At 36.4% G+C, this 20,685-nt stretch overlaps 1 protein-coding gene across 1 annotated transcript; it reads left to right on the top strand.

Annotated features, from left to right (window-relative positions):
• The first annotated feature begins 477 nt into the window (after nucleotides 1-477).
• On the top strand, nucleotides 478-18,625 carry LOC107727531 (phospholipase ABHD3-like). Its single transcript, XM_016537424.1, has 9 exons — nucleotides 478-764; nucleotides 2,184-2,347; nucleotides 9,749-9,931; nucleotides 14,322-14,367; nucleotides 14,959-15,071; nucleotides 16,753-16,926; nucleotides 17,837-17,885; nucleotides 17,977-18,142; nucleotides 18,295-18,625. Exons 1-9 carry the CDS (start codon nucleotides 603-605, stop codon nucleotides 18,474-18,476), a joined length of 1,239 nt encoding a protein of 412 aa, XP_016392910.1. The 5' UTR covers nucleotides 478-602; the 3' UTR covers nucleotides 18,477-18,625.
• The last annotated feature ends 2,060 nt before the right edge of the window (nucleotides 18,626-20,685 follow it).

The following is a 20,685-nucleotide window of genomic DNA, read 5'->3' on the forward strand; positions in this document are numbered from 1 at the left end:
TTATATATAAACCCTTGCATACTGCGTTAGGCTAACTGAGACTTGTCACAGCACTTACATTATTGCTCTTTTGTTGATTTTGATTCCTCATTTGTAAGCCGATTTGGATAAAAGCGTCTTCTAAATGACTAAATGTAAATGTAAAAACCGTATTAAATAAATAAATATTGAAATAATTACTGTAATTTAGAATTTCGTTTTCAAATGCATTTTTTCCCCCCTTCCGTCATTTCTGTTTTTTTTATGTACTGTTTAATAACACTTAGAAAAACAAACAATTAAACCAACGTTTCATGTGAAGGTGTCGTTCTTCTGCCGCTTTACATCTACTGTGTGACTTTAAATGGACATTGACGCAATCCAATCAAACAACGAATAAGAAACGCCGAGTCGCAAGCCCCGCCCCCTCCGACTTACTTCTGTTTTCTGTTCTGCCGGGTTGCATTTCTCTCGGAAGCACTGACTCGCCTCGCGGAACACCACCCATCTTCCCGTCTTTAAACTCCTGTCTCCGTTCACCTCTGCATCCAAGACGCGCATCCTTTATCCAGCTGCAGCAGCTCGAGCGTCTCAGTGGCCGGAACCGTGGGCTTTATAGGGCAATGATCTCACTGGAGCTTAATTTTAATTTATTTACGAGTGACCTTTCACATTACTTCAAAAACCAAGTCAAAGTCGGGCTCTTTGGCTCTGGGGTGGGACTCTCAGTGGTGCTCGGATTCACCGCTGCTTATGCCTGCTACTACCTGCTCTCTGTGGCCAAGGTAAGGTGACTGTCTGTCCGTCCGTTCACGTTCATGTACAGCTGAACGGCGTGATTCGGATGCTCGTACAAGCCAATCGGTGCGCGAGGGCTAATGATGTCATAATGCAAGAGACTGTATTACGTCATTGTGGTCCTGTCAATCTCGTTGTTTTCACTCAGAGCTACACGTGCGCAGAGCGGATATTAATGTCATAATGCGCCTTGAAATATGCATTAAAGCTTTCATTTGTCAAAAGAAATCTTGTTCTACTCTCTTGCCGCATTTTGACACATATACACAGGTAAAAATAGTGCCATAAAAGCATATTTCCCCATTTTTACAGCTTAGACGGGGAAATCAATTTTAAGGTAGTGACACTGCATATTGTATTATAATTCACTAGTGTTCTAATTTTCATCACACTGAACAAAACACTGATTTATTGTTAAATAGTGATGGATAATAAACGTATAGTAGGACAAAAATAAAGATAAAACATGGGTGACTGTCTCTAGTCAAAGCTTTTTTGTCACAATTTGTCACAGTAATCAAATATATCTAAATGGCACACAGAAATATAAAACTATACAAATATAAATTATTCAAACTATTAAAATTATTAAAAAATTATTCATAAGATATTCATGAAGTCACTCGGGACTTCATGAAGCTTCATTAGGCTTAAAAGTTTATTTTCTTGAAGTTTGACCTAAAAATGTTTTGTATATGTATGTCACAATTCTATATTGTAATAAGGCAATACAATACATTTATAATATGATCTAAAATTTGTATTATTTATTAATATTATTTGTATTATTTATTAATACATAACTATTATAATTATGTATTTATATATCATATGTTATGATTGTTAATATTATATTATCTTATATTTATTATTATTATTATTAGAATATACTATATTTATTTTATCATATAGAATTGTAACATAATTAATAAATATGTATTGTATATTAGGATTACGATTATAACTGTTATTATACATTTACTAAAAAGTAGTTTAAATTCTTCAGGATCAGGATTAAAATTTAAATGAATGAATGAGTGAATGAATGAATGAATGAGTGAGTGAATGAATGAGTGAATGAATGAGTGAATGAATGAATGAGTGAGTGAATGAATGAGCGAGTGAATGAATGAGTGAGTGAATGAGTGAATGAATGAATGAATGAGTGAGTGAGTGAATGAATGAATGAGTGAGTGTGAGTGAGTGAATGAATGAATGAGTGAGTGAGTGAGCGAGTGAATGAATGAGTGAGTGTGAGTGAGTGAATGAATGAATGAGTGAGTGAGTGAGCGAGTGAATGAATGAGTGAGTGTGAGTTGGCTATTTTTCTATTTCACAGATATTTTGAACCATTCTAGTTTTGCTCTCTGAGATAACCACCAATCCCTCTGCTCTTTGTTTTGCAGAAACCCATACTGATAGCTGGAGGAAAGAAGTTTCATCAGTTCCTGAGGGACAAATGCCCCGTGGTCTCAGAGACGTACTACCCCACGTTCTGGTGCTGGGAGAGCCGGGTGCAAACGCTGCTCAGACCCTTCGTGACCGCCAAGCCCTGGGTCAACTACAGAAAGTGAGCACATTTCCCTCACAGTCAGAATGTGGCAGGACGACTGCTTAACTCCACAAAGCCAATAAATGCTTTCAAAGAAATGCACAATTATTGGTAATGCATGATAATTACTCTGGCATCTCTCAAAATCAAATCATTTTGAAAGACTTAATGTCAGAGGAAGTGGTTGATCCCAGTGCCAGGTTTGCTTTAGGCAGGAAATGAACATTTTCTCTGAACGTGTATGTAGCTTCTATATTTAATTTGCCATTGGGGTCCATTAACAGGCTTCAGGTATAAGAATAGCAGTCTGAAGGTAATTTTGCCAAAAGCGGAGTCTCCTTATGCTGTAAGAGCATTCAAAATCAAAGCAGGTTTCTTCATTTACACTGAAGTTGCCACCGTTTCTCCTCTTGAGGATATATTTTGCCTCCTTTAACATATAAAAGTACCCTTGGTAGATGATCAGAGAGCTTCTTTCAGCATTCATTTCATTGATTGTCTGATGCAGTAAGAGAGTAGCTCAGTGTTCAGAGGACTCCTGTTCTCAGCAATATAAAGAGAGAAAGAGAGAGTGCAGCTTATATCAGCTTTCTTTTTCTGATGATTGCATGTTACGGGAATCAATACACTGATGCAAGTAAAGCGAGCAAGTATAGAGGGTCATATTTCAGCCCATAATCAAAAGTGGCAAAATAAATTCTGTTTTATATAAAGAAAACATACTTTAGGATGTATACAAATGTATTCAGTGTATATATATATATATATATATATATATATACATATACAACGCAGACCGTGATAGTGACAGTTTGGGGGGGGGGGACCGGTTACATTTACATCACATGACACATGATTACTATTAGTTTTATATCTGTGGTCACCCTAGTTATCCAATAAATTAATCAAATAAAGTCTGAGACAGCTGCCATATTGACCAACACAACATAAATAAAAGTTTTTAAAGAACTTTATCATATAGTTATTATTTGCATATAGATTTTATTTTTATTTGAATAAAAACAATATATATTATTTTCATGACAATTAAGACATTTGAACCAAAATCACTTTCATATTACTTGAAAAAAAAAAATCAGCTTAAAAATAAATCTACAGTAATTGCTTGAGTTTTGGGAAAACAATGCAAAAAAAAAAAAATCTCATGCAGATTCACAGAATATTTTCTTTCAAGCAGCATGAAATGAAAATATTCTGTTTTATATTTTCTTATATATATATATGTATATATATTAGATGTATGTTATTGATCGCATTGCAAAAATAATAGTTTTTTTTTACTTTGTCATTTTTAATTAAAATGTAATAACTTGAGCTTACGGTGATTATTATTGTTATTCATTGTATTTTAGAGTGAAATGGTATTTTTACAATACTAATGTTTCCTATTTCGTTTATAATTCATTCATTCAATAATAAGAAATATCATTGTATCATTGAAATATCAACAGTGTAATGGCAGTATATTTATCATATGGTAGAAACTATTAGTTATTGATTCAGCTAAACTGATTCAGTGCTGCAGTGCATCTCTCACTAAACCAATTTAGAGGCTAAATCGGCCCCTGTGCGTTTCTGCTCCGCGATCAGAGAAGATGCATGCATGCAAAAACAGTATCATCCGCCGTTCTGTTCGACTCGTCACCTGCACTGCTTTTAACGGGATTGGAATCAATAGCTAATCCGTTGCAACCCGAGCAAATCTGTTTACGGATGCTGCTGTTTGTGTGGAACGATCGAGGACAGTGTTTGAAGTCAAGGGCGTCTGAGTTTGACCGTCCCGGCAGCTGCGCATTCCCGTTAGGAAGGAAGGGTGTCTTTTCAAATTTGATTTATTAATGATAAATATAACAAATTATTATTATTATTATCATCATCATCTTTTGGCCAAATTGTGAAGCCCTACAAAAAAGTACAGCAAAACTAAAACTATTTTTAATATCGTTTTTAACTGCAGTCACAATTTATATCCAAAAAATTTGCAATTTGATTTTCTCCCAAATTTCTGCAGCCCTAGTGTCAGTATTTTGGCCATAGTGTCAATATATTTTGGATTCAGTTTTGTTCAGCATTTATTAAAAGCATTTATTCTTCTGCAGAAATGTTACTGAAAGTCAGTAGATTGTCATTGCTAAGCTCTGTGGCAGATTGGTCTCTCACTGTCTGGCATTTTGAAAGGTGGGATTTACATGTCTATAAAAAACTGAGAGAGAGCGGACCGTTCCTGACTTGGTCTAGAGTGCATATTTAATGTTGGCTCTGAAATTACATCGCACACATGTAGCTCTACGTGACGTCTGGTCTCTGAGAAAGCTAGCTGTAAAACAGCACACGAGCCCTTTGACACAGATTCTCTCCGCAGCATCTCTGGAGGAGTTAAACACTTCCAGCAGAGTCATGATGTGGCCATATAAAACAACAGAAGAGTCCATCCACTGTAAATACATCATTCAGCAATATCAGGCGAATTTAGGCCATTTCTGGCTGACCTTCATAGAGAACATTTCGATTTCAAATAATTCTGAGTAAATAGTTAACTGTTTAACAATCAGTTTCTCATATACTACGATTAAATAAAAGGTTGAGGTCTGTACAATTTTTTTTAAATGTTTCTGGAAAAAAAAAAAAGACTTTTATGATGACCATGGCTGTATTTATTTGATAAAAACAGTAAAAAGTAAGCATATTGTGAAATATATATTTTTTAAATAGTTGTTTTCTAAATGAATATATTTTAAAATAATTTATTTCTGTCGAAAAAAAGCAGATTTTTTTATCATCTTTACTCCAGTGTCACATGATCCTTCTGAATAATGTGAATTCTAATATGTTGATTTGCTCAAGAAACATTTCTTCTTATTATTAATGTTGAAAAGAGTTGTGCTGCTTCATATTTTTGTGGAAAATTTCTTTTTTTTTTTTTCTGGATTGTCATTGCTAAGCTCTGTGGCAGATTGGTCTCTCACTGTCTGGCATTTTGAAAGGTGGGATTTACATGTCTATAAAAAACTGAGAGAGAGCGGACCGTTCCTGACTTGGTCTAGAGTGCATATTTAATGTTGGCTCTGAAATTACATCGCACACATGTAGCTCTACGTGACGTCTGGTCTCTGAGAAAGCTAGCTGTAAAACAGCACACGAGCCCTTTGACACAGATTCTCTCCGCAGCATCTCTGGAGGAGTTAAACACTTCCAGCAGAGTCATGATGTGGCCATATAAAACAACAGAAGAGTCCATCCACTGTAAATACATCATTCAGCAATATCAGGTGAATTTAGGCCATTTCTGGCTGACCTTCATAGAGAACATTTCGATTTCAAATAATTTTGAGTAAATAGTTAACTGTTTAACAATCAGTTTCTCATATACTACGATTAAATAAAAGATTGAGGTCTGTACAATTTTTTTTAAATGTTTTTTGAAAAAAAAAAAGACTTTTATGATGACCATGGCTGTATTTATTTGATAAAAACAGTAAAAAGTAAGCGTATTGTGAAATATATATTTTTTAAATAGTTGTTTTCTAATTGAATATATTTTAAAATAATTTATTTCTGTCGAAAAAGCAGATTTTTTTATCATCTTTACTCCAGTGTCACATGATCCTTCTGATGAATATATTTTAAAATAATTTATTTCTGTGTCGAAAAAGCAGATTTTTTTATCATCTTTACTCCAGTGTCACATGATCCTTCTGAATAATGTGAATTCTAATATGTTGATTTGCTCAAGAAACATTTCTTCTTCTTATTAATGTTGAAAAGAGTTGTGCTGCTTCATATTTTTGTGGAAAATTTCTTTTTTTTTTTTCTGGCCTATATTTTGAAACTCTTGTTTTTAGTACTGTTTTGGATATAAATGGAGATGAATCATCTTTATCTGCAGCATGGAATCGTCGTGCACGAGCTGTGCATGCAATAAAGAGCTGCTTCGTTGCTGACTAATGATAAAAAATACATTTGGACATTTAGTTTCTTTCAATGGATTGTATGTATCTGCCTCATCTAGCTCTCTTTTTGTTTTCTGTGTTATAAAATATCCAGTTTCTACTTTGGTGTTGGAAACCTCTGCAAATGATCCAGTGTGTGAGTGAAATGTCTGAATGAATCAAACTGAATCGAACAATTTCAGACCTTTCGCAAACCAGTTTGCCCGATTAGATCGAAAGAGTGATTCATTTGTGAATCTGTCATCGCCAGTTCTGAATCTAAACACAAATGACTTGATTACTGGAATATCATCAGTGAAAATGACTCTTGGGTCAATATACGTCAATCCCATTTACACATAAGGATTTATCAGTGATATTTCCTGGGGCTCATGCCCCATTTAAAAAGGTCTAGCGACACCCGACCTCAGACTTTTGAATGGTAGTGTATATCTATACATTTACATTTATTCACATAACAGCTTACAAATGTCAGAACACATACAGTAAGCAAAGTATCATTAAGGTGCTAATAGATCCACCATAAATGGAATATATTAGTGATTTTTGATAACTGATGCTGATGTCATCAATAACGTGCCATTGAAAACCCATATTAGCCAAGCACAAGCATTAATGTAGAGGTTGGAAGCAAGCTAATGTCCAGCAGGGGAAGTGATGTCATCTCAAAGCACAGGTGGGATGTAGCTAGTGCCAGACTGCAGACTGACTTTGGCTTTAGACCTGAAAAATACACTGACCATGTCCAACTCTAACTCTGTTCACCACTTCAGCTCCACATAACTGACTTACTGTATGTAAAATATGCTATAAAATGTAAAAATAAAAATAAAAACACTAGTGTAGAAACAATTTTCACTCAGAAATTGCTAGTTAATCTCATAAATAATGACAAAGAATCATTAAATTAAATGTGAAGTATAAAGACTGAAATAGTAGTTTCTTGCAAACCATACTTCAAATTTTTTAAATTTTATTTACAACTTCGAAAAATCATTTCTTTTCAGTTTGTAATCATTGTGCTATAGTCATTTTTATACTGTTCCATGCACAATTATTTTAGTGTAGCAATTGAAATTAACATTGCTCAAATTGTACCACATTTAAAGGCAGGGTAGATGATTTGGTTCAAAAAAATGTTTTTGTTATGCTGGTTGAAAGTCTCTTCACATCCCGATAGCAATCTGTAAGTGGTCTAAATGTATTTACCGTATTGGCCCGAATATAAGACGACCCTGATTATAAGACGACCCCCCTTTTTCCAGATGTACCTTTTGGAAAAAGGCTTTTTAAAAACCAAATCTTGTTTTTTTTCTCATTAAAACATATTTTGTCTTCAATTATTTTCATATTGCATAATTTTCCTATTTTAATTTTTGTTTTGAAAGTATGATAAAAACTGGTAAAATGTACCAACAAATCACATTTAAAAAATATACACTTTTTGATATACCATAAAAAAAAAAAAAAACAGGTAGCCCATCTGAATTAGGACATTTAGGCTATCCATCTAATAGTAGCCTACCGAAATCTTATTAACAGTAGAAGTTAAATCTTACTGTAGTCTTCAAATCTGGGTACTGTCTTGCGTTTTAAAATCACAAAGGGAGTTTGGTCCCATCAGGCTAATGTGACAGTCACGACTCATGCAGCTGTAAGGTTTTCTTTTTCTTTTGTTTTTACTCGCGATCTTTACAACACGCATTACATTACGTATTTCATGGCACACTCGTTTTATGCGTATTTGGCGCCACCTAGTGTTGTGGGTGTATTATTGACATGTCAAAGTCTAGAACCTGAATATAAGACGACCGTGTTTTTTCAGATGTATTAACAAGAAAAAAACATCGTCTTATATTCGGGTCAATACGGTATATGTATTTATATCGTCTGTGGAAGGCATAGGACCATAAAATGTTTGTCCAGTCATATTGGTCCGAGGATTACACTATTGCAGACCGAGCGAGAATTAAAGGCTTTACTATTGTAATATTATGTGCTTTGCACTGTAATGTTTTCTCATCGGTGAATGAGACATGAGCTAATCTGACAGCACTGCATTCAAACATCCACCAACCCCATCTCTCATCGTGTCGCTGGTTAGCCTCTGCTCTGCCGAAGCGCATTCATGTGTTTTGGAGGAGGCGTAGCTTTGGAGACTGATTTGCAGGGAGGGTAGGATCTTATGCTTTCAAAGCTAGTTCACTTTTGCTAGCTTCTCCGAAATCACCTACCCTACCTTTAACCTATGTAATCAAAATGGAGTGATTTACAATAATGCTGATGTGTCTGTATTTTGAATTTCTATTTATTAATCATTTTTAATCAAACATCCTTTTAAGTAGTTATGAATATATTTGACTCATATTATAGGGTGCGATTTGTGAAAAAAACAGAGGGGGGATGCTTTTGAAAAATTTAATAGGCGTATATAACTCTATAGGCAGAGGTTGACCCAACTACCCGTCTTTTTAGGCAAGTACCAGATAATAGACTTAGGTGGCATGTCATGAAATGTTTTTAATACGACGGAACATTATTTAACGTGATCACAGTTTAATAAAAACATTGTACGTTAGGCCTATTAATTGTAATGATTTCATTTCCATAGTTATTCAAACAACGAATAAATTATGTAGAGAAAGCCAGCAAAAAACACAGTATCAACTGAGCTTTTTGAAACTCCGAATCAGGGGTCATATGATGCTTTTTTAAAGATCATTATTTTGTGTATTTGGTGTAACAGAATATGTTGACATGCTTTAATGTTCAAAAAACACATTCTTTTTCAAATACTGTACATTATTGTAGGTCCTCTATGCCCCGCCTCTCTCAAACGCTTCGTTTTCTACAAAGCCCCCTCCGTCGGAGCGGGTTCGCGGGATGTTTTTATTCCCACCGGGGATAAAAATAATTCAGCAGAGGCAGGGATGCATAGCCAGAGGGGGGAAATACCCCCATCCCCCCCCGGCAAATCGCACCCTGTATATATATCGTACTAATATATTTTGTTACAAATACCAAATATTTTATGCTCTCCGTCAGCTGCAAGTAGATTAGTTTGATAGTTTTTAGATAATTTCAATCAGAATCTCCATCACTTTTACATTTTACATGCATTAAAGTTAGTTTGCATTATAAACGCACAAACTATTTAAAAGGCATTTGCACAGAAGAACAAAGCACATTATTTTGTTTGCAATTCAATCCAATTACATTCATACTGTACATTTTAAGTGGCTTAAGAGGCCGCTGTGGTGTGATACGGATTGCTACAACCGTTGTACTGCCATGGTACTTTATGGTACTTTTGTTAGCTGAGTTACATTCCTGTAACAGTTTCTCTCTTTGTACTGTTTATGAGCGCTTAAGCTAGTATTAACACACAATTCCACAGTTTCACTGAATGTTCCTCTGGCTAAATTAAGCTGTTCTGTGTGTCCGGCAGTGAGCTCATTAGAGCACCAGATGGAGGCCAGATCTCTTTGGATTGGTTTGACAATGATGACAGCGCGTCCCACCCAGACCAGTCCACGCGCCCCACTGTGCTGCTGCTCCCGGGACTGACGGGCACAAGCCGCGAATCCTACATTCTGCATATGGTACAGCAAAGCCGGGATCTGGGCTACAGGTGAGCAGCCTGGTTCACAGCCTTTAATTTAGAAAAGGGTCATGACGAATGCTTGTTATACTATGGAAACATTTAGAACTCAAAAATCCATATTTACACATCCCAATCAAGCGATTTCCAGTTCAGTCACAGTGAAAAATAATAGCACATCAAGGGTAGCCAGGTCTGCGAACAAAACTAGCCCAAAACTATGATAGCTGACCCAAACATTCTATCATAATCTACTCATCCTAAAGTGGTTTCAAATCTGTATGAGTTTCTTTCTTCTGCTGCTGTCAAACAAAGCCTGCCTGACCGAAGACCTTAGAGTTGAAACATTGTGGTTTTAATAAACTTCTTTTTGAGAGCAGTAGTGGAAGTGTGCTGATTTTTGTTTATTGACAGTGATGTGATCGAGCACCTGCCTAAAGTTTTTGGATGTGTGCATATTATACCTTCTTCATTTCTTTCTTCTGTTGAACACAAAAGTAGATGTTTCGAAGAATGTTGGCAACCAAACAGTTGCTGGTAGCCAGCCATTGACTTCCATGGTATTTTTCCCCCATACTATGGAAGTCAGTGGCTACCAGCAGTTGTTTGGTTGCCAACATTTTTCTTTTGTGCTCAACAGAAGAAAAAGTCAAACAGGTTTGGATCAACTTGAGGGTGAGCATATCATGGCAGGAGTTTTTCCTCTTTTGGGAAAAATAAATAAAAATCCATGGGAAAACTGCCAACTTGGCAACCCTGAGCACATCTTTTCTCAACAAGTCAGACTGCAAGTTATCATTCATGACAAACAGTGTGGAACAAGTTATGTGCTTAATTTTAAATCCGACCTATTTCTAAATTTTAAATTTTTAGTTTTTTTTTTAATCAAATGTTCTAATTGTCAAAAACTGAATAATTCGGGGAAAAAACAAAAAACAAAACCTGAATTTAGCTGTCAAATTCAACTTACTGGCACAATGAAAAGACTACTTTTATGATACTATGTGTGATATTTGTATGGTGCTCTTGCATCCTTTTTATGACTTGCACATCATTTTTGTGAATTTTAAATTCTTAAAAGCACAAATTCTTAAAATTATAGATGAATTGATGTGCGGTTACAGGTTTGCTTATATCGGATATTTTACAACCATCACAATTTCTCTGTTTTTTAATGCACAACTGTGTTCTCCTTCACCTTCAGCTTTAATTCTAACTGCACCTGTAGTGCACTTCAAAAGCAACAATTTCCATTAGCTGTGCATATTTTGTACCGCAAGATTCAGAAAGGCTTGAACGGATGCTTTTGTAAGCTTTATGCCACAGCTGCGCCAGAACATGAGTAGTTGTGGTATAGATCAATGCGTGCTTACAATACTCCTGTAACATCTTTGTAAGACTCCACTTCTGAAGCTGCCACTCCATGTAGACAGAGAGAGAGAGAGAGAGAGAGAGAGTCAACAAACAGCTGAGCTCTGTATTAAAGCCTTCAGGGATGCAGAGATGGGCATTTTCTCCTTTTGGGCATCTCTCAGGAGCACATTCTTGTAAACCTCGAGAGGCGTGAGGCCGTGGGGGCTACAGCAGCTCACTCAGCATCTTTCTTTGGCTTGTTCTCTGCTTAATGAATTGCAGCTTTGACCAGCTTTGCAGCTTAGCTAAGAGCAACTTTCCGTGCCGCAGCAGAAATCGGCCTACCAGCCTCTGAAAGTACATTAACACATAAGCAGTGACGTGTGCTATAGATGTAAACTTTGTTTTGCAGCTGAGCATTTCAACCTCTTGAAGTTTCAAGGAGCCGTTTGTGTACTGACTGATGGATGTCGGGATTTCCGCTGTTTAGATGTTGAAATTGGTCTTTTTCGTTTCAAAAAGCTTACAGTATACTTTGTAAATTATGTTGTGGCGTTTTAAGTTAAATGAAGTGATAATGTGCAGTCAAAATCAATGCAGATGAAATGCAGCACTTATTACACAACAAATTACCAATAAATAAATACATTTTTAGTTATTTGAGAAGAAAGAGACAGTGGAGTGATATGAGAGGTGTAAAACTACTGTAACACAGAGACAGTGGTTTGTAGCAGTCATTGCACAAAAATATTTGACCCCTGAATGCCATGATTGAGCAATCAAAATCAAGTATTCCACTGCGTAATCTGCGTAATAATATGTCCTGGGATGCCTTTAGAAAGGTAAGAGGGTTGACAGTTTTTGCCATTTATTACAATCCATGTGTACAAGGTCTAAAAAAACATTTTAGTTACTCAAAAGAAAAGAAAAGAAATAAAATGAAATATATATTTTAAAAACTAAAACTTTTTTTTCCCCCAGCTAATTGCCAAAGCAACTTTTATGTTATTTTTAGTTAAATTAGAAGTACTAAAATAACAAAAGCTAAACATAAAACTAATAATTCAAAACTAATAAATACTGTATAGACATTAAAAAACTATTACAATTACAAAAACACACATCAGAATTACTAGAATACAGAGCCCCGCACATGACATGCAAGAAAAAATAAATAAATCGTGCCCACAATTTACTAATTTGTTCCCTCGATGTACTAAAACGTGCACACGATTACTATTTCGTTCCCCCGATTTGCTAAATCGTGCGCACAATTTACTAATTCATTCTCTCGATTTATAAATCGTGTGCACGATTTAGCAAATCGAGGGAAGGAATTAGTAAATCGTGGGCACAATTTATAATTCGAGGGAACGAATTAGTAAATCGTGCGCACAATTTACTAATTCATTCTCTCGATTAGTAAATCGTGCGCACAATTTATAAATCGAGGGAACGAATTAGTAAATCGTGCGCACAATTTATAAATCGAGGGAACGAATTAGTAAATCGTGCGCACAATTTATAATTCGAGGGAACTAATTTATAAATCGAGGGAGCGAAATTGTAAATCGTGCACACGATTTAGCCTACTATTTTTTTCCTGCATGCCATGTGCGGGGCTCCGTACTAGAACTTTAACTATAATTAAAGTTAAAACAGAAACACAAAACTAAAATTTTATTTAAAATATTACCAAAAACTATAATATTCAGTGATATAGTAATATAGTAATCAGTGATACTATAATAACACTCAAGCTAATTAAAAATTGACACTGAACTCTGATATTTTAACAAATATCTGCTAATACTCTATTAACAGGGTAAATGTTACCTACTAAACAAGAACAAAATGACAGGACACTGCCATAGTGCTCTCTAAACATGGGTTTAAATATTTCCATCTTTGTCAGGTAGTCAGAAACATTCAAACTTAAAATGCAAGTACCTGAATAGGTGTGGGCAACAAACACAAGCTACTTTCTGAAAACAAATAAGGAAGCAATCAAACGAGGAAGACACAGTTACTGAAAGCAAATTTGAATAGTTTTAGTTTTAGTTAATGATAACAGCAATGGTCATGCAGCAGTGCTAGTTTGTGTGTGGAGTAGTACCCAAGAAATAGAGAATGAAATGTAGAGAAAGAAAGTAGCGATATAAAACCTGTTTGAAGGACGAGAGCAGAAAAGCTCCTTGAAGTAGTCAGATAAGGCCTGGAGGAATGTAGTTTGACTGTACAGAGTTACATGTTTCATGCTATATCAGATAACTCTGGTTGTGCTCTTATCAACTACATACATGTACTAGGATATGATTGAGTTCACAACAGCTAATATAATTTGGTCAAGGACATGACTTTCTGAGATTCAGGAGCATCTAATGACACAAACACTGTGTGTGAATACAGAAGATGTCAAGGCAAGCATCACTATTACTATTATTTGTACTTGAACAAGCCTCTAATTCTTTGACACATAACTCATCAACACACCACTTTTGCTGCAGATTTATGATATGATCAGGCAGCTTGATGATGATTTCCAGGGCTAGAAAAGTAATGGAGAATTACTCAAATATTAAAAGTTCAAAATATAAATTTTTGTAATTATGCTCAGCTAGAAAGAATCGACTCTGAACTGCTGAATTATTGATGGGCATTAATACAAGTACATTAATCTGTTTGCCATATGTCTACTTAATGTGCTATTCTCAGGTTGTGATCCCTAAAATGCTTGTGTAAATGTAAGAACTACTTACATTTTTACATTTATTTATTTAACAGATCACTTTATAAGTCGCTTTTATCCAAAGTGACTTACAAATGAGGGATGTACTTCCTTAAACTGCTATCTCGTTTAGAAATATAGACCATTTTTATTTTTTCAAACTTGTCAGTAAGAGTGTGGTGTAGTGATATAAAACTATAATGTAGTCAACAAAACTGGAAGTACTTTATATAAATGAATGAATGCCTTTAGAACATGTCAACCAATCAGAATTAAGAATTCAACTACAAAAACTTTTCAAATGGAACATTTTTGGGAATCCTTTCTTGTGTTTTTCAGATGTGTGGTGTTCAATAACAGAGGAGTATCGGGTGAAAAGTTACTGGTAAAGATATCCTTTTATCTCTGTTTTCTTCAGTAATTTAAACCAAAATGTTGTCACGTTAAGCTTTGGCACAAAGCTTCAAATTGAAGTTATGTAATATTTGTTGTGCAAACAAGCTTTGTATACAAGAGCCTGTCGATAAATCCTTTGCTCTGACTCATGAACTTTGTTGGAATTCAGATGATCATGTTTTTTCCGTCCAGCAGAAGAAGCTTAAAATCCCTGCTGTAATACTCATGTCAGAGAGCTAGTAATAAAAATTTTTAAGAAGTTGAAATGTGTTGAGAGAATGTGTTTATTAAAGCTTTGCAGATGCATAATATTGTCCCATTGAAATATATGTAATTGTAAGAAAAATACATAATATTTAGTCATGTTTTTAGTACTTAAAGCACAATAATTATTTTTATTCAGTTGAAATGAGAGACTCTCAACACACAACTTTAAACAATCAGTAAATCTCATGAGCATGCTTGATCCTTAGAGTCAAATTCACATGAGGTTGTAAGATTCCCTGAGTATAAATACAGATCTCTGGTGTGTGTTTGTGTGTCTGTGGTTCTCTTATATCCTCTGCTCACTGTGCTCTAGACGCCTAGGACGTACTGCGCAGCGAACACAGAGGATCTGGAGGTGGTCATTGAACATGTCCAGCGGACCATTGACAAAGCTCCGCTCACGGCGGCTGGGGTTTCAATGGGCGGGTGAGTTTAACACACACACACACACACACACACAGGGGTTTATCCTGCCCTTAAATGGGAATTCAGCTGCTATGATCACACACCAGGATACTCTAGCAGTGTTTTTTCCACTGATCCGAACTGTACAGTGCCTTTAATTAAATAGAGAGTCAGCATGCAAATACCATTCAAAAGTTTGGGGTCTCCTCTGCTCACCAAGGCTGCATTTATTTCTTAAAAAATACAGTAAAACAGTAATCTTGTGAAATATTTTTACAATGTAAAATAAGTGTTTTGTAGTTGAATACTGTATATTTTAAATTATAAAACAGATAGTTCCAGTCCTTGATTCTGATTGGTTGAGCCAAGTTCGAAGCTGTTGTAAATTACTCTACGAACATACACCTGTGTTTACATTTGTTTGTTGCTTGGCAACCACTTTGTTGGAACCACAACTGTTTCTGAGGAACTACATTGTTTGGCGGAAGAATAAAGCAAAAAGCCCCAGGAAGCCGTGGTTTACAGTGAATTTATAACAGCTAAGGGGCGTTGTAAGGCCTAAAACCCCCTTAGCTGTTATAAATTCACTGTAAACCACGGTTTCATGGGGCTTATTGCTTTTATAAAACGGTTATTCCATATACGTAGTAAGGTTTCACAGAATAAAACAGAGCAAATAATATAAATAAAAACAGTATTCTTCCACCAAACAATGTAGTTCCTTCATCTATTACGAAGGAAACCCATAGGCCCCACTTTATATTAAGTGGCCTTAACTACTATGTACTTACATCAAAAATTAAGTACAGTGTACTTATTGTGTTCATATTGTATTGCAAAACACTTCTGCTGCTATTGAGGTGGGATACGCGTAAGGTTAGGGACAGGTTTGTTGGTATGGGTAGGTTTAAGGGTGGGTTAAGGTGTAAGGAATGGGTCAACTGTGTAATTATAAATGTAATTACAGAAATTAATTACAGATGTAATTACATGCAGGTATTTTTAAAATATAAGTACAATGTAAAAACATGTATGTACACAATAAGTGCATTGTACCAAATTATTAATTTAAATGTAAGTACATAGTTGTTAAGGCCACTTAATATAAAGTGGGTCCCAACAGAAAAATTGCTGTTATATTAAAATGTTCATTCCTGACAGGTATTATAAAGTGTCCCCAATTCATGCTTTGTTCATGCATTTATTTCCCCGTCATGTGATGCAGATGACATTTCATTTCCCAGATCCTCACAGCGTCATTTCAGCCTAAATTTATACCTGGTTCTAAGTAAAAGCTGAGTCGGCAGCACGGCGCTCTAAACCGCTCCGTCTTACAGAAAGAAAAGGGTCAGCTTCACACCGGCTTATGTACAGTGGTGTCCAAAATTATTAGAACTCAACCAGCTAAAACAATGGTTTTAAGTCAGCTATTTCTATCTTTTGCTGTAGTGTGTCAGTAGGAGATATCAGTTTACATTTCCAAACATTTATTTTGCCATTAAATGTAATAATCCAGTGAGATTTTTGTCTGACAGCAGCCAGTGCTCCACACAGAGATCTGATCTTAAAACCATTTTTAGCTGGTGAAAATACTAGTGTTCTAATCATTTTGGCCACCACTGTATGTGTGTGTGTTATTGGATATGTTAGACGCTATATGTTGTAGCTGCTGTAGTAAATGTCATATCTTGACACCCTGCAGGATGATGCTGGCAAACTATCTGGGTCGGAAGGGCTCTGAGGTGCATCTGAAGGGAGTGGTGGTTTTCTCGGCAGGCTGGGATGTGTTTGAGGGCACGGCTTCACTGGAAAAGCCCCTGGACCGCTTCCTCTTCAACTCCTACCTCACCAGCTGCCTGCAGGCATCCGTGGACCGGTCAGTGGGGTCAGAGGGGCATAAACCGGGCGTAATTCACCACAGTTTAGTGTCTGTGTGTGTGTAGTCCCGTCGCAGAGGACATTGTCCTCGACTGCCCCCCTTTTTGGGTTTGATCTCTTGTTGAGTGTTACCAAATCTGCCAAATAAGATTAAAAGGAATTTGTTAGTTTCAGAACAGGACGTTGAAATTAAACTTTGCACATATGGAGCTTATTCTACTTTTAATTAACTCTTAAGCCGCTTATCGGCAACTTACGAAAAATGCTTTGGCGGTACCATGCTACAGTTGTGTTTGATGCAGTATATACCATGATACTACTAAACGGCTGCCTGAAATAGAACACTAGTGTACTACTCTTACTATATCTGTAGTATGCAGTATGCTGTGCACAGTATGCACATTTCTGCTCGCATATAATAACCAAATGACCATCTATGTTTGCAAAAAAAGCACACTAAACTGGGAACTCTATCCCACAATGCTATGCGATCAACTTGACCTGCCATTTGCAGTGTTATGGATCAATCAGAATTAATAACAACAACAACAAATTTGACATCTCTTTCATTTAATTGGGCAGCTAAAAGCTAACACATTTTGACACAAAATGAAATAAAAAAATGCTAAATAACTTTCGTCAGGGATAACAACTTGCACTGTGACTTTTGTAACATTTGGCGAGCAAGTGATGTAATGATACATTTCTCCAAATCTGTTCCCATAAAGAAACAAACTCCTCTACATCTTGGATGGTCTGGGGGAGAGTACATTTTCAGCAAATTGTCATTTTTGGGTGAACTATTCCTTTAATTATAAAGCATGTCACTATTATGAATAGAGTTCTTGTTTACATAAAGATGATCCCAAACCGCCAAAACCTGACATTTTTCTTTTTTCTTTTTGCAGTCACAGAACCATTCTTGAAAAGAAATATGACATAGACCACGTGATGAAGGTGAGTCAGTCATTCTGACATGCACAATATCGTGTCACATTTGTCACATGCTGTTAATGTAATATTTAGTAATATTGCTTGCATTCCACAGGCTAAAACAATCCGAGAGTTTGATGAACGTTTCACATCCATCATGTTTGGCTATCCATCCAATGACGACTACTATCGAGACGCGAGCCCCATTCACAAGATCAAGTCTGTGCAGGTGCCAATGCTGTGCCTCAACGCAGCAGACGATGTCTTTTCCCCCAATCATGGTGAGTCGGCCAGATTTATTAGGGCTGCGGAAAATGTGACATTTAAGTTTAGGGCTGAAGTGAAAGAAACTTCAATTTGGCCCAGCCAGTTGAAAAGGTCATGACTTTATCCCATCCATGTTGAGCTAAAAACGGTCTTTCTTCTTCTTCAGCCTTTCCAGTGGAGGCGGTGAAGCAGAACCCCAATGTGGCCCTGCTCATCACCTGTCACGGCGGCCATATTGGCTTCCTGGAGGGTCTGTGGCCACGGCAGAGCACCTACATGGACCGAGTCTTTCGCCAGTTCACCAGTGCCGTGTTTGAGAACGCCAGCAGTCTGGATGGTCTCCACTGACCTTCTCTTACCATTCCCTCTACAGCCATGAGCAAAAAAATCTGGATACATTTCCAAAATGAAGTGCACAGGTTCACTTGAGGGCCAGGATTGTTTTTTTGTTTTTGTTTTTTTATTATAAGCACATTTGTGCGGAGCCCCGCACATGACATGCAAGAAAAAATAAATAAATTGTGCGCTTAAATAATTTTAAAAAATGAGAAAAAAACGAAAACAGGAGCAGTCAATAGTTATGTGAGAATGACAGGAATAGCTCGACGCAAAATGAAGGATGTATATATGCTATTGCGATGGCAGGGGTTTTATGAGGAAGCTCTTTATAAATTATGTAAAAATCCACCCCAATATAATTGTATGTAGTGATTTTCGTGGAGGAATGATATGATGTCCAGAACTAGATGTTAGCTATTGAAACCTATGAAACCGCCCAGCCATGTGTTGTATATTGACCTTTGTCTGTTCTTATGATGGTGCTGCTTCATATTGTGCTTCTGCTCCTGTGGACTTTAAAAACGCTTTCCTCTCTGCTTCCTTCCATCCTGTTCCTGAGTAGCATGCGTCACTGTTCTAAGTGTCTCGAGTAACTGTACTGACATGCATCACATAACCTGTAGCACAACGGACATATTTTTCCATGAAGACGTCTTTCCTTTTATAGATTTATAAAAGGATTGTGTATTTAACTTGTGCAGCAATAAGATTTGAATACAAGATCTATGTCTATGTAGATATGTATATATGCATGCTAAATCGTTCGCACAATTTAGTAATTCGTTCTCTCGATGTATAAATCGTGTGCATGATTTAGCAAATCGAGGGAACGAATTAGTAAATCGTGCGCACAATTTATAAATCGAGGGAACGAAATAGTAAATCGTGCGAACGTTTAAGCCTACTATTTTTTTCCTGCATGCCATGTGCGGGGCTCCATACATTTGCATTCATGGAACAGAAAGTCAAGTCAAGTCAAGTCAAGTCACCTTTATTTATATAGCGCTTTTAACAATACAGATTGTGTCAAAGCAACTGAACAGCATTAATTAGGAAAATAGTACTTCAAGACCTGAAATTGGTGTGTCAGAGAAAGGAGACATGCAAAATGTGCAGTGTTGGGGTGCCTCCAGGACCCCGGTTGGGAACCACTGGTACTCTACAGTATCAGTTGAAGTATCACTGAAGTGTGTAAAGCCAAAAGAGACTTGTCACGTATTTACAGACAGTATCTTTCCAATTCTTCGCTAACTTGATGTTTAAGTATCTTAAATGTCTGTAGCTTTGTAGCCGTCAGGGACTAACCCCACTTTCTTTGTGTTTCCCGTTTGTGTTTTTAGGGCAAGAAAAGATTGTATCATATCAGTTATTTTTCATAAGAATATACCGCACGCACTTTTTTTCTCATTCAGTACTGTTATATTGACATTGACTAGTTCAGCCTTGTAAATGAATCATATTTGTTTGACTAGGAATGTGAAAATTGCACTAATTTTAGTTGAAGGCACTTAACCTGTGTAAGTAAAGTGTGTTTTCTTGAACCGGACGGACGTGGCTTCAAGGATTCTGGGAATGTGAAAATGACTTGAGCTACTGTTTGTCTAAACTAAAATATGCTTGCTTTGAATTTGCTTCAGGCTCAAATAGCTTTTTATATGATGGCGCCATTGGAATCCTGCCCACAGCTCCTTAAATAATTTTAAAAAATGAGAAAAAAACGAAAACAGGAGCAGTCAATAGTTATGTGAGAATGACAGGAATAGCTCGACGCAAAATGAAGGATGTATATATGCTATTGCGATGGCAGGGGTTTTATGAGGAAGCTCTTTATAAATTATGTAAAAATCCACCCCAATATAATTGTATGTAGTGATTTTCGTGGAGGAATGATATGATGTCCAGAACTAGATGTTAGCTATTGAAACCTATGAAACCGCCCAGCCATGTGTTGTATATTGACCTTTGTCTGTTCTTATGATGGTGCTGCTTCATATTGTGCTTCTGCTCCTGTGGACTTTAAAAACGCTTTCCTCTCTGCTTCCTTCCATCCTGTTCCTGAGTAGCATGCGTCACTGTTCTAAGTGTCTCGAGTAACTGTACTGACATGCATCACATAACCTGTAGCACAACGGACATATTTTTCCATGAAGACGTCTTTCCTTTTATAGATTTATAAAAGGATTGTGTATTTAACTTGTGCAGCAATAAGATTTGAATA

The sequence above is a fragment of the Sinocyclocheilus rhinocerous genome, unplaced genomic scaffold (assembly GCF_001515625.1).
Source record: "Sinocyclocheilus rhinocerous isolate Xijiao unplaced genomic scaffold, SAMN03320098_v1.1 scaffold306, whole genome shotgun sequence".
Classification (NCBI taxonomy): Eukaryota; Metazoa; Chordata; class Actinopteri; order Cypriniformes; family Cyprinidae; genus Sinocyclocheilus; species Sinocyclocheilus rhinocerous.

Coding starts and splice junctions, on each gene's coding strand:
- LOC107727531 (XM_016537424.1), top strand. CDS start 603: ATGATCTCACTGGAGCTTAATTTTAATTTATTTACGAGTGACCTTTCA. Junction 14,368..14,958: donor TATCGGGTGAAAAGTTACTG/GTAAAGATATCC, acceptor ACTGTGCTCTAG/ACGCCTAGGACGTACTGCGC. Junction 17,886..17,976: donor ACATAGACCACGTGATGAAG/GTGAGTCAGTCA, acceptor TGCATTCCACAG/GCTAAAACAATCCGAGAGTT.